Genomic DNA, 14,480 nt, shown 5'->3' with positions numbered 1-14,480 from the left:
ATAATTAATATTTTGCAATTGAAGCAAATTTTGATTTTCGTTTTGCTTGTAATATCTACTTTATAGCCACCACATGTTGTCACTTAATTTAATAGGCACATTAGAAATAGACATAATTGATAACACGTTAGCTAGCCTAAGCTTATAAACTATCGGTATGTATAAGTTAAAAGTTAAAAAAAATTATCGTCAATTAGTTTAATCACCAACGCTAGCTAATGGCTCAAAAAGGCACAGAAATTGAACAAAATTTCTAGAAGGGTAATATTTGGATGGAGGGATAAATGACGTTAAAATATATATTGTAAGGCTCATGTTGCCAAAAAAAGCCTTACAACATACATTTTTATTTCGTGTTAAATCAAAACGGGAGAGTATATCTTTATAAAATAAAGATTATTTTTATTTTCAAATCAAATTATCAATGATGAACAATCATGGTTTTTTTAGATAACAAACTATTTCACAGGATATTGAAAGATTAATGACATGAAAGAGACATTTATCTGCTTACACTGTTATTTAACAAAATTATAGAAGTTATCTTTTAATACTCTACTACTACTAAAGTAGTATGAATTTAAGTTACGTGCACCGTCAATTTATTAATTTTTTAACTCCAATAATGAATTAATAATTAAAAAATGATATAATAAGCATGTTATATCTAATTCTTTGAAAATCTTCAACATTTACTACAGTCCCATTACAAATTGCAACTTAACTATAATCATTCAATCCAAATTAATTACGTAATTGATTCACATCCACAAATTAGAAGGACAATTCTTGTGGTATCATTTCAAACTTGATTTATAGACAACCACATAATGTTACTTAAATTGAACAAATACGTGGAAGGTTAGACGTAAGTTAAATTTAAACTTCACTCAAAAATAGCTTATTAAAAATATTTGAGAATTTATGGTTAAATGCTATATATATATATATATATATGGACGATATATATAAATTAAATCTTAAATATGTATAGTTAATTATTAGTGTAATAGCCAATAATGCTTTAACTTTTGTGAATTAAGAAAATACATTCTCAATATCATTAAAGTTTATTTAACATGTTTATTTCCTATGCTTATGCTAGAGTCTAATAAGCGACTAATTAACTTGTACAAATTGAAATAGGTTGAACTATTCATGATTTTATAGATTAATTTTATTTCCGTATAGATATTTATTGAATCGATGTAAAGATATAAATCAATGTGAACCGTTCACACACGCTATGAAACCATTTTCTCTTCATATATATATAAAGTGACTCCAAACCTTACCTTACTTTTAAGATTTTTCACAATATAATATTAATAATAAATAAATAAACCAGAAATGGCACAATTGAGAAACAAGGAGGAAAAATTGAGAGAAAAATGGAGTCTCAAAGGCACCACTGCACTTGTTACTGGTGGCTCCAAAGGCATAGGGTGAGTTTCAAAATTTCCCTATAAATCTTTCGAAATCATCTACGAAATTTATCGGTAATTTCTAGCTAACTCGTTGTTAAAAAAATCTTAGTTGATTGAATTTTCTTATAACATATCGGCAATCATAGCCAAATTGGGATAAGAATGGATCTTTTGTTGTTTAGCTACGCAGTTTTGTTTGTTGACATACTTTATATTATTTTTCCATATGTAGGTTGGTATTGGGGTAGAAGGTTAGTAGGGTGGAGAGTTGTCTTGTCTTGCAAATATTTAATCTTGCTGGTGCTTGTCATAGTACTAACCGTACCCTTGTAGTGCTTGTCATATGTTGTTTATTGTGTTTTCAATTATCACACTATTTTATTGTTGTTATCGTTTCTTTCTCGTAGATTTTATACCGTACTTTTTATCAATTGCTATGCTTTCTTCATGTTTTCTTTCACTTTTACTTGAATTTGATGCACTTGAGTCGAGAATCTTTCGAAAATAGTCTTTCTACTCCCCGAAATAATAGCAGGGTCTACATACACTATGTCTTTTCTAGACCCCACCAAAACCATTTGCCAATTCACATTAAAACATTATATTTTTTAAGTATATAATTTTCTTTTGTGATCATTTGATTTATCGTCATCGTGATCTTGTAATTGTTTTTAGGTATGCTATAGTGGAAGAATTGGCAAATTTTGGAGCAAGAGTATATACATGTTCACGTAATGAAAATGAACTTCAAGAATGCCTTGAAATTTGGAGAAAAAAAGGACTTGAAGTTGAAGGTTCTGTTTGTAATTTATTATCTCGTACTGAACGTGAAAAATTTATGAAGACTATTGAAAATATATTTGATGGGAAGCTCAATATATTGGTAAAGACTTTTATTTAATCTCATTTATATTATAGTTCCGTTTTGTTATGGGATGATTGAGATTCTTTCACTTTTAACTAGAGGTTTCATATTTGAGCTTCTAGATATGAAAGCATTTTGTTTGGGATCAGTAGTGCCCCAGAATGGACCCTATAACGTAATAGTCAGATATCAAACATAGGATGAGAAAAAAAAAAGAACCACTCTCTATTTTTTCAAAATATAAAAACCACGCGTTCTAGGAAACACATTTCCAACGGAATCCATCGAAAATGCGTTTGTGGAAAATTATTTCCGTCAAAAAGTCATGATTTCAAGAGAATTTCTAACATTTTTTTGAAGGACTATGTCAGGAATTAGTCGACTTATCTACAATGTTTCTAATGGATTTTTCGTCAGACACTTGATAATTGACTTCTTGAAAATGTTTCTGACAGATTTTTCGTTCAAAATCCCAATATATTAATGACTATGGTTTTCCAATGGGAACGTCTATTGAAAATTTACATTTTTCTAGCTAGTGGTGAAATAATTTATTAAATAAAATTAAACTTTTATGGAATTATAATTAGTCGTAACAATTGTTTGACTAATTTTAATTTGTTCATGATTAATTAGGTAAATAATGCAGGAGTAGCTATATATAAGGAAATTAAAGATTACACAGAAGAAGATTACAACATAACTATGGGAATTAATTTTGAAGCTGCTTATCATTTATCTCAAATTGCTTATCCATTATTGAAGGCTTCTCAAAATGGAAATATTATTTTTGTTTCTTCAACTACTACATTTTCAGCCATGCCTTCTCTGTCTCTTTATTCTGCTTCTAAAGGTAATGTTTTCTATTCATCATTTTTACTTTTCCGAGGGTCTTTCGAAAATTGTCTTTCTACCTCTATGAGATAGTGATAAGATCTGTGTATGCTCTATCCTCTCAGACCCTACTTATTGAGATTTCATTGAGTATGTTATTATTATTATTATTGTTGTTGTTGTTTGTTACGGATCTGAATTTGGATAGTCAAAATTTTAAATATGAATATTATGGATTCTTTAATTCTTTTGAAATGAAATTTATATATTTAAAAATAGAAATAACCTTGGGACCCTTTGAAGTTGGTATTTCGAAAGTCTTGACCCCTCGACCTTAACTAATTCCATGTACACATCAATGAGGTCTATTAATAAATGGGTCGGGTTGAAGGGTCAATCTTTTGAAATACCAATTTCATGGGGTAACTAAGAAATAAATTAATTCAGGTGTGTATCGATAAATGATTCCAACTTTAGTGGAGTCTCAACTTTTTTTTATAATTTAAAAATCATATAAAAATACTATAAAAATATTTAAACTTTAAATGACAAGTGAAATAATTACAGTTAATAAAAAAGGGTTTGAAATTCAAACACCGCCGCATAAATTGAAACAACAAAGGACCATACATATTGAAGTAGTTACTGTAATGTTTTAGTTATAAGGAATTATAGTTTTCTTACTTGATATAAATTTGAACTAATAAAGTTAATTATAGATATCAAATAGTGGAAAAAGAATACTATAAATTTCCATAAACTTCCATTTTATTTATTTGTATAGGAGCAATAAATCAAATAACGATGAATTTGGCTTGTGCGTGGGCCAAGGACAAAATTCGTGTTAATTCAGTTGCACCAGCATTAATTTCAACTCCACTCATTGAAGCAGGAAGTGTAAGTTTCGATTTCGAGCTATAGGTATAAAAAAATCCTTAATAAATAATATTTTCTTGAATAAGTTTTGAATTTATTGAATTCTCATATGAATATCGGGAAAAAATCTAGTTTACTAACATGATTGAAATACACATAATATATATATTGTGTATATTTTAATCATATTGATAAACTATTTGAAACGATATCTATTCTAACATTTTTCCTTTTTGTACTTTTTAAATCTAAAATCTTAGACCAAACACTTTAATCCTCTAAAATAAATTTTATTTTTTTCTCAGAAACTTCATCAAACATGCTATAATTAAAATAATTGATTTTTTTTATATCTATTTTTTTTTTAATGTTCTACTTTATTGCAGAAAAATCCTCGACAAAAAGAAGAAATAGATAAATATATTTCTCGAACTCCAATGGGCCGGATCGGAAAGCCCGAAGAAATTTCGGCCCTAATAACCTTCCTTTGTTTCCCTGCGGCCTCATATATAACGGGCCAGATTATATGGGCCGATGGTGGATTCACTGCTAATGGTGGATTTTAAATAGGGAACTTTCGGAAATAGCCATTATAATAAATTTAATTATGCTCCATAGCTATAGTTTGCATATTTACGAGTTGTAGCTACAATTTAAGCTGTCTCGTTTGTATAATTAACAGGTTTGTATAATTTGCGGGTACATTTGTATAATTCAGTTATTTTTGTATAAACTCGAAATAACGAATTGATACAATTACAAACATCTGAAGAGTAAATAGTTATACAATTTATATTATACAAAATTACATTATACAAAAGTTATACAAATGATATTACACAAATTCCGAATTATACAAACGTGTGAATTATACAAAAATAAAAAGTTGAGCCGCGTAATTATAGCTAAAAGTAAGTTGCGGATTATAATTAAGGCAAACTATAGTTATGTTAACTAATTAACTAATATATGTTTGTTTATACACGTAATTTTCTCTTTTAAGAAAAAATGCCTTATTAATATATGTTTATATTTGGATTTTAACCCCTTTTCAGGAGTTTTCACCGTTTAGCTCTCTCTCGATGACTCGAATTCATAATCTTATTAATATATCTTGTTTCTTTTCTATTGCATTTATTATTAATAATTATTAGTTTTGGAGTTTAAATTAGAACTATTACCTTGCTTATTATAGCTTTGAACGACTTTCATATAAAAAAATTACGAACATTCTATATATCTTGACATAAGTTAATTAATTTGTTTCACAAATTTCACAAGCGTTATAGCTGTACAATTATTTTGATATTTTTAATATCACAAGTTTTATAAGATTTCATTCAAATTATCTCACTAACATGTGCTACTTTTTATTTTTTGGTTTATAAAAAGGGATAGTTCATTAATGTTACTTGAAGTGAAAGTGCTTCAAATATAAGCTATTTTGTATGAGTGCTAGAAGTACAAATAATTTTTGACTTTTGATGAAATTTACTTGCAATTGTTTTAAAAGTAATATAATAGCTTGAAATGACATTGCTTTGCTTTTGGTGCAATTCATATTTCAACAACTTCTGTGTTTGCCTCATCCTTTACACTTTGTTTGATGGTTTGTACGTATTATATTCTCGTATTATATTGTATCGTACTGTATTGTATTATTATTTTTTTTTGAGAATCGTATTGTATTGTATTATTTTAATGAATACAGTGATTGGATAGAATGAATCGTTCTTCGTCGTTACATAAAGTCACACATCCATAATTTGAGTAATAAACTTATAAAGAAGAGTAGGGTATGGAGTAAAGCTATTATTAAAAAGTAGGATAAAAGACGAAATATTATTTTTAAATAATAAATTAAGATAAACACCAAACCGATCGTTACACAAAACGAGTCTATTCGTCGTTATCTAACGATAGATTTAAACGATACGATGCAATAAAATTTAAGTAACAATCAAAACAAACATCGTATTATAATGGGATAAGGGTCTGAAAAATATCTCAATTTTGGTCAAATTTGTTGTTGCGATACTAAACTTTCATGAGGACCTATTACCTCTCTAGACTATTTAATACCGTATTTTAAACATATATATTTGCCCACGTGGACATAAAAAATAATGCAAAATTATAAATAGTAATGTGTCCACGTGGGCACATATATATACCTTTAAAATACACTATTAAATAGTTCATGGGGTAAAACATACAGTATTAAATAGTCTAGGGAGGTAATAGGTCCTTGTGAAAGTTTAGTATCGCAACAGCAAATCCGATCAAAGTTGAGATATTTTTCAAACCATTATCCCTATTATAATTAACAATACAATACAATACAATACAATACTAACAACCATTCAAACAAGGTGTTAAGCATGTGTAACTCTTTCTTTTGTTCATAAATCCATTGACTCATAGAATATAGCAATATATACAAATCCATCATACAACCATGCACAATTGAAAATATGAAAAAGGACAATAATTTCATTAATTAGGTGTGTGAGAAATACCTTTAAGATTGTCTTACTAGTGCCTATGAATTAGAGGACATTCACTAACCTAAAACATTATATTATTCTATACTCTATTGTACTTTGGTATATAGTCTTATCATATATTTCTATTGTACTTGGTATATAGTCTTATCATATATTTCTGCGAAGACTATTTCTACGGTTTGAATAATAATACAAATTAGTTTAGTATAGTAAAAGAAAGAGAGATTATTTTGGATGATACTAACCTTTAATAGTTTTAGATTTTAATCTCTTTCTCATTTGTAAATCTAAAAGAGGCAAGAACTGCAATTATAACAATATAAACTTCTATATGAATACATGTATATATAGTTCTGGACTTCGATTAAAGAAAACCCTAAACCAAATTTGACCTTATTAAAAATATTTATATCTCAACAAATAAACAAAATAGAAGTTCTATGGTAGCACATGAAAAGTAGTGTTCTAGATTCTAATCAAAGATACAACTTATAATTATAACGATGACATATTTAGTGAAATTTTACAAATAGAATCTGAAGAAAGAGGTTTGTACGCAATCTTACCTTGTCTTATGAAAGTAGAGAGTAATCAAAGATACTAACTTTAAAAACATAAAACCCTAACCTTATAGAGTAAAAAATTAAGAGACGTGTAAAATAAAAATAACGATAATAATTAGTGCTAGTAATTAACATAAAAAGATGTTAATTAAAGTACTTATCTTGATTTTCAAGGAGCTGTTTGTTTGAGGTGATAGAAAATGAGTGTAAGGAATGAAGCCTGGTCCGAGATCACTCCATTAATTATTTATTTGTATCACTAAATTAAAAAAAAAAGAGAAAAAAATCTAGTAAAAATATAAGTTGGACGATATTGAAGAACAAAAAAAATAAATCAAGAACCAAACACAAAAAAAAATGGTTAAAGAATAAGAACAAAAAACAAAATAGAAGGATATTGTAAAAATGAAGACAACAATAATAACAATATATTCAGTATAATCTCACAAGTGAGAATCTAGAGAGCATAAAGTGTACGCAAACCTTACTTTTATGATTAGAGGTAGAGAGATTATATATGATAAATCCTCGGTTCAAAGAAAAATATATAAAAGAAGATCGAAAAATATATTGTAAATATGAATAAAGAGAAGAAAAATAAAAAAAATGGAAGGATCTTGGATCAGTCTTCATTCCAAACACTTCATTTTCATTTGAATTTAATTTAATTCTCTCTTTGATATGATTTAGCAATGAAGAGAGAGTATATATAAATAAAAAAAAAGCTGCAGAGACACTCGATTTCTCAATGATCAAAAGCTTCTATGTATAGCTCAACATCATATAGTAGTTGAAAAAGTGGAGAATTAGGGGTAGAGGCGAAACTAGGTGGAATTTATAAGTTCAAATGAATTCATTAACTTTTTTGTATATCTTATATTTGTATTAGAATTCTCAAATTCTTAATTTTGGCTCTGCCTCTGATTAGGGGGGTTGTTTGGTTCGAAGCAAAATGTTTTTCTAAAAAATATTTTTCGGGTATTAAGTGGATTTGTCTTTTTTAGGAAAAAATTATCTAAATACACAACTTAATTTATTATATTTTCTAAAATTGCATATCATTTGAAAAAATTACAAAAATATCTACTTTACGCAATGTATTGTCGGATACATCACCTTACGCTATGTATTGATTAGATACATCACTTTAGATGTAGCAAGACGGTACTTTACAAGATGTATCAGTCGGATACATCACTTTACACAGTTTATACGATGTATCGGACGGATACATCATTTAGTGCAATGTATCGGCTGGATACATTATTTTACGCGATGTATTGGGACATACGTGATGTGTCGGGACGTTGAACAATATATTCGAAATTGAGACGCGACGTATCGAAACATTTTGGAATATATCACATTCCACCAAATTTAAGGGGTTTTTACAATTTAAAAAAAATAGAGATAGAATGTAATTAACTTTTAATACTACGAAATTTGTGTAAAATTGATTATTTTTTAATGTTTGATAAGTAAACAAGAAAATATAGCTAATTCTTGTTATTGAAAACTTATCAAAAACCTCTTCCTGTTATTGTAAATTGAAGAAAAATCACTCCTTTACATGAATATTTTTGATAATTTCTTGGGGTATGATATTCTTAAAATGGATTTTTAAATTCTAAAAATGTCACTTGACTTCCATTCATTTTTTACGTACTCAAATCCAACCCATTTTTTTATTTAAATATCAATTCTTCATCTATTAGGAATTATTATTATTTTCCATTTGGATTGGTCGGATCTAAAGTGTAAAAAATAGGTGAAATAATTTTAAAAAGTTGTGAAAGTTTTTAATTAAAAGGTCAGAAGTATACATTTTGTAATTAAGTAAATATAGATATGTTAATAAATTGTTAGCCGACAGGAGTATATATATATGAGAAAATTTTAGAAATAGCAAATATAATAGACATAAAAATGCCTTATACCCATAGTTTTGATAATTGCGCTACATATATATAGTTCTGTTTGCTGTGGAATCTGCAATTTGTTTCTGCTTGTTTGTATATTTCGTTTGTGAATATACAAATATGATAAGTATATATATAAATTTTGTATTTATACATTGAAGAAATTTTCAGAACTCTATTTATATAGGAGTATTTCGTTTGTCAATCGACAAACATGATAATTTATTATGAAGCTTTCATAAATCGTATACAAATAATTAGAGTAAGCATATATACAAAATTCTAGATTTATACAAATCAAACAAATACTACAAATAAGACTAATAGTAAAAATTGGGGAAACTGTAATCATAAATTACAATTCTCTTAAACTATAGCTATACTATAGAATTTAGACTAAATATTTGTTATTATGTATAATTTTCCTATTTTTTTAAAACAAAGAATGTATCTGCTCTAGATTGCAAAATTAATATTTACACCTTTTTCCCTATGGTAAATTGAAGAAAAAACATTCCCTTTATATGAATATTTATGATAATTTCTTGGTGTATGACAGTGAACATTGTACTTTTTATATTATTTTTTTGTATTATAAAATATATTTATGGGTAGAAATTTGAAAGAAAGTGCATTTGGAAGAGCACATGAAAGACAGGTCATGGAGAAATGATTTAAAATAAAGAAAAAGCTGACTGATTTTGGAGTCATTGAATTGTCGTCTTCTGAATTTTTAACTTTTTATTGAATTAAGATAGAGCCAGTACCTATCACAACAGCTACGGCATATAACAAAAGAATAAATTAAATTAATTAATTCAAGCACTGAAAACAAAGCAAATAAAGCCATGGAGAAATATGACAACTATGCTAACGACAATTTATTTAGTGTAATTTTATAAATGAGGTTCGAAAAAATTGATGTATATATTGAACTTATTTTTATTTTTGTAAACGTAGAAAAATTGTTTTGATAGACCATTGACTTAAGAAAATTGATTTCCAGCAAGAGGGAGACGTAATGATGAAAAAATATTGAAGAAAGAAAAATATTAAGCAAAAAAGATCTGATATATATGTCAATACGATTTAGAGTTGATGAATTCCTTGTTAAAAATATGGCTCACCTATATTCTTATTGTTTTTTTATATAAATAAAACTTAGATACTTTATATTTTTTCGTCTAGCGAAAAGGAGTATATTTGATCATACAAGCAAAATTAAGGAATAGCACCCAATTAGTATAAAAGTAAAAAAAAAAAGAAGTTCAATTTAGCCGTTGAATCAAAGAAGTTTAAAAGATTTAAAAAAAAAAAATATGTATGTGAAAAAATAAAAATAAAAAATTACTTAAATACACAACTTATTTTACTATTTAAAATTTTTTAGCATTTAATTTTTTTAAAAAAAATCCCTATTTTACGTGATGTATCAGGAAGTATGTGATGTATCATGATGCTACTTTACGCAATGTATCAGTCAGATACATCGCTTTACGCGATATATCAGGACGATGTACGCGATGTATCATTACGTTGAAGGATGTATTCGAAACAAGGACGCGATGTATCGGGACGTTTTGGGATGTATTCGGATTCCACCAAATTAAAGAGAATTTTGTATTTTGAAAAAGAATAGAGATAAGATGTAATTAGCTCATAACACTATGAGATTTGTGTAAATGTACAAAATTAAATATATATGGATTGCTTCTAAAAATAAACTATCAAAAGAACTAAGTTATGATTGAAATTTTTACTTCTATTGGACGAAAAAGATATAATCGAATTATTTGTGTAATGATAAAATATACGTGAGCTGATTTTATATATCAATTTTTAATGACAAAGTTAAAAAGGTATATAAAGCCATTTTCTCAAATATTAAAGATAATCAAAATTGTAAAAAAATACTAACAACAATAGAATGAAGAATAAATAATAATATTGATTTACAAAAAACATGAGAATATATATGACAGAGCAGAATATATATAGTCCCTCCCGAATAAAATTTGAAAATCAATTTTATTAATTAGCCTATCTGAGGAGTGACATTAATTAAATATTTTTTACACGCTATGTCCATTTTGGTGTTAAAGCAAAGATATCAGCACAGCTCATAAAGTATTTTCCACTAATTATAAGTGGATCGACCTAGATCTGATTATAATTAATCAATATTTATATTCATAAACAGTAGCTAGGAGAGAAAGCATTCATGAACATTATTGATAAATCTGTCATAAAAAATATTTTTTTAAAAAAAATATTTTTTCCTTCATACAAATTTGAATATTACTATTGTATCTTATAAAACGCATCGTTATTTAGTGTTTATATCAATTCAAATAAATACATCACATGTATCTTAACATACATTTTTATTATGAACTCATAGTTTATTATTACACATACAATATAACTTAATCATGATAAAATAGTATAATCTGATATAAACCTCGAATACCGATAAGTATTTATTATTGTGTCTTAGCCAATGCTATGTCCTATTGACTATTGAGTTTCTTCTTCCCTTATAATATAGATTATGTAAATTTAATCTATTTAGTTTTTAAAAAGTGGGGGTAGGAAATGGGGAAAGAGATCATAAGGTGTGAAATCGAACCCTCGTCAATAAAATGATAATTTCATATAACCCACTATTCTCTTGTCTAGCCCATCCTCATTAGGCCCAAAATAGGAACCCAATCATTTGCCCTAAGCCCAGTCCAGACCTTAACTGGGCCAAGTGTTAGATTTACTTTTGGGAAATTTTCAAAATGTCAATATTTTAGCATTTAAAAGGATCTCTTAGTCACACTTTCAATATTTATTAAAAATATCAGATTTTTAGTTTGTTATGCATCTGATTTATGTTTTTTTATTTATTTTTATTAAAAAATACAATTGTTTAAAAACATAATGGAGAAATTTAGGGGAGAGAATATTTTTAAAAAGGAATTTATCCTTTATAGAGAATTTAATGTTCTACAATAACTTAATTATGTATATGCCATTGATCGTTCCATACTCGGCCAAACCTTAAACGAATATTAAGGAATCTACTGCTATTTAGGATGAAAGATATCAAAAGGATTTCAAATAAGGCAATTTTTAAATTTAAACCAACAAAGTTACCATAATTACTAATCATAATTTTGGTTTAACTTTAAGTAGGCCTAGTTTTTTTTTTCACTACTCTTACACTCTTTTCATAGTTTACTTTTGGGATTAATTTTTAAAAAATCTCTTTCCTATTATAGGTGTTTGGTTCCACAATCGACATGGCTTCTCTCTCCCTTATTCCTCAAATTTTCAATATTATTTTTTTAACACTCCATTAAAAATACTCAATTCATGTCGAATTGAAGTCGATTGATTTAAGATTTTTACTGGCAGTGAAGAAGATTTTAGAATGAATACAAAATAATAATAAAAAAAGAAATACAAAACTTGTTGGCATACAAAGTGAGACTGAAATACAAAATGATATTGAAATACAAGTGAGCACAAAAAATCTAAAATTTGTTGGCATACATTTAGAATTAATACAAAATAAAAAAGAAATACAAAATTTGTTGGCATACAAAGTGAGATTGAAATACAAAATGATATTGAAATACAAAGTAAGCACAAAAAAATACAAAACTTGTTGGCATATAGTTAGAATGAATACAAAAAAAAAATTAAAAAAATTGTAGGAAGCCTAATTTAGAATAGCATACAAAATTCTATAAAAGTATTTATCTATTGTCCTATAATATAATACAAAATTAAACATATACATAATTTGAAATGAATACCACCTACAAAATAAATACAAGTTACATCTAAAAAACTCAAATTTTAGCAAGATACCACATGAATTTTGTAATGAATACAAAATGCAACAGACAATAAAAACAGTAAAGAATACAATTTGGTAGTTTAGATACAAAATGCAACATGCCATAAAGTTATTTTTCATCACTTTGATATTCAACAATTTCATAAACTTCCCAAATAGTGACATTCGAAAATGACACTTCTTCACCCGACACTTCTTTCAGATCCAATTCAATACTTTTGAACGATTTATCCTAATATTGGCACTTCAAAAATGGCACTTCTTCACCTGGTAATTCTTCCTGATCCAGATCCAACATACAAAATACTTTTGTATCTCAATACTTTGACAAAGGTTGAAAATCTTTTGAATAATTTCTAAGATTTCTTAGAAAATGGAGGATTTTGATTTTAAAAAGGCAAGGTTTAAGTTACTTGACAAAATAGAATAATGAAAGAAATCTTAAGAAAGAGAAATGATAGAATTTGGGTAAAAAATTTAGAGAGTGAAAAGTGGGTAATGGAGTCTTTTATTTTTTCATGGGCCCAATTTGAGAAATAAAAGGAAGATAAATGAATTATATTAGGATACACTTTATTTGTTAAAATATTGACATTTTGACATTTTTAATAATTATGTTAATAATTTTGACTAGTTAGCTAATTTTCCCTTTAATTGTTCATTTGCTAAGTTGTGAAGCCCATGAGTCGGCCCATTTCATCCGGAGCTAACACGATACATGTTTTTGCACAAATTGTCGTTAAAATTGATTGGTGTTTAATTTTTATCCCTCGTATTTTAGGTGCTTAATACTTGTCTTTGCCATTCATTAAATATAAAAAATATTGACCTAAGTACCCTAATCTATCCAATTCTAATTCCTTCAAGTTTTTACCTTCCGAAATTGAAATTTCACCTCGCTCAACATGAGTTCCGGAACAAATAAGTTGTATAGTTTTTTTAAAATTTGTTGTAGAGTTATGCTTTTAGGGATATGAAGAAGAAAAAAAGATGGTAGTTAACGTGGGATGATAGACGAGTATATGTGCAACTATTTTTTTCTTCTTCTGAAATACATTATTCCCTCTCGATATGCAACACAATTTGTGAAATATTATAATAAGAAAATATAAATTGGTACTCCACAAAAAATTATTTATTATTTCGATGTTATGTACATAACTTGTTTACCCCTTAATCCTGCTGAATCTACATGTTTACCCCTTAATCCTGCTGAATCTACATGCATTATTCTCAGTACTAAAGAATCTTTCTTACAAATTAAAAATCAACTACACTAATTGGCTCAACATGTAAATAAACAAAGGAGGAAAAAATATACTATGATTATATATAAATACATAAATAATATGCATTGTATCTTTCTTGGGACGTGAAAAAGTAAGGATAAAAGATAAAATCATAAAATATGAAAAAGCAAGAATAAAGACAAATCTTGGAATAATTAAAGGGTCATTTGGTGGATGAATGAATTATACATGGATTATATTTATTTTGGTAGATATTTGATTTATCGGATTAAAAATAAAATATATAAGAACTAATATAAAACACATGTGTTTATATTACCTTTTATTTCCAATTTTAACTATATATTTTTAAAGTACTTTGTGTGAAGAGTTTTAGAAGGGTATTTTGG

At 27.0% G+C, this 14,480-nt stretch overlaps 2 protein-coding genes across 2 annotated transcripts in view; one reads left to right on the top strand and one right to left on the bottom strand.

The window, feature by feature from the left end:
* Nucleotides 1–14,480, bottom strand: part of LOC125807086 (rhomboid-like protein 15) — a 103,583-nt gene that overhangs the window by 76,479 nt on the left and 12,624 nt on the right. The gene's annotated exons all lie outside the window — the stretch shown is intronic.
* Nucleotides 1,351–4,568, top strand: LOC125807105 (tropinone reductase 1-like). The gene is made up of 5 exons (XM_049486878.1): nt 1,351–1,445; nt 2,103–2,310; nt 2,929–3,145; nt 3,911–4,023; nt 4,389–4,568. Exons 1-5 carry the CDS (start codon nt 1,351–1,353, stop codon nt 4,566–4,568), a joined length of 813 nt encoding a protein of 270 aa, XP_049342835.1.

Source organism: Solanum verrucosum, unplaced genomic scaffold, assembly GCF_900185275.1.
Source record: "Solanum verrucosum unplaced genomic scaffold, falcon-dt-bn FXZP01000196.1, whole genome shotgun sequence".
NCBI lineage: Eukaryota > Viridiplantae > Streptophyta > Magnoliopsida > Solanales > Solanaceae > Solanum > Solanum verrucosum.
Note: the sequence above shows the minus strand (reverse complement) of the source record. Positions and strands in the feature narration are given on the sequence as shown.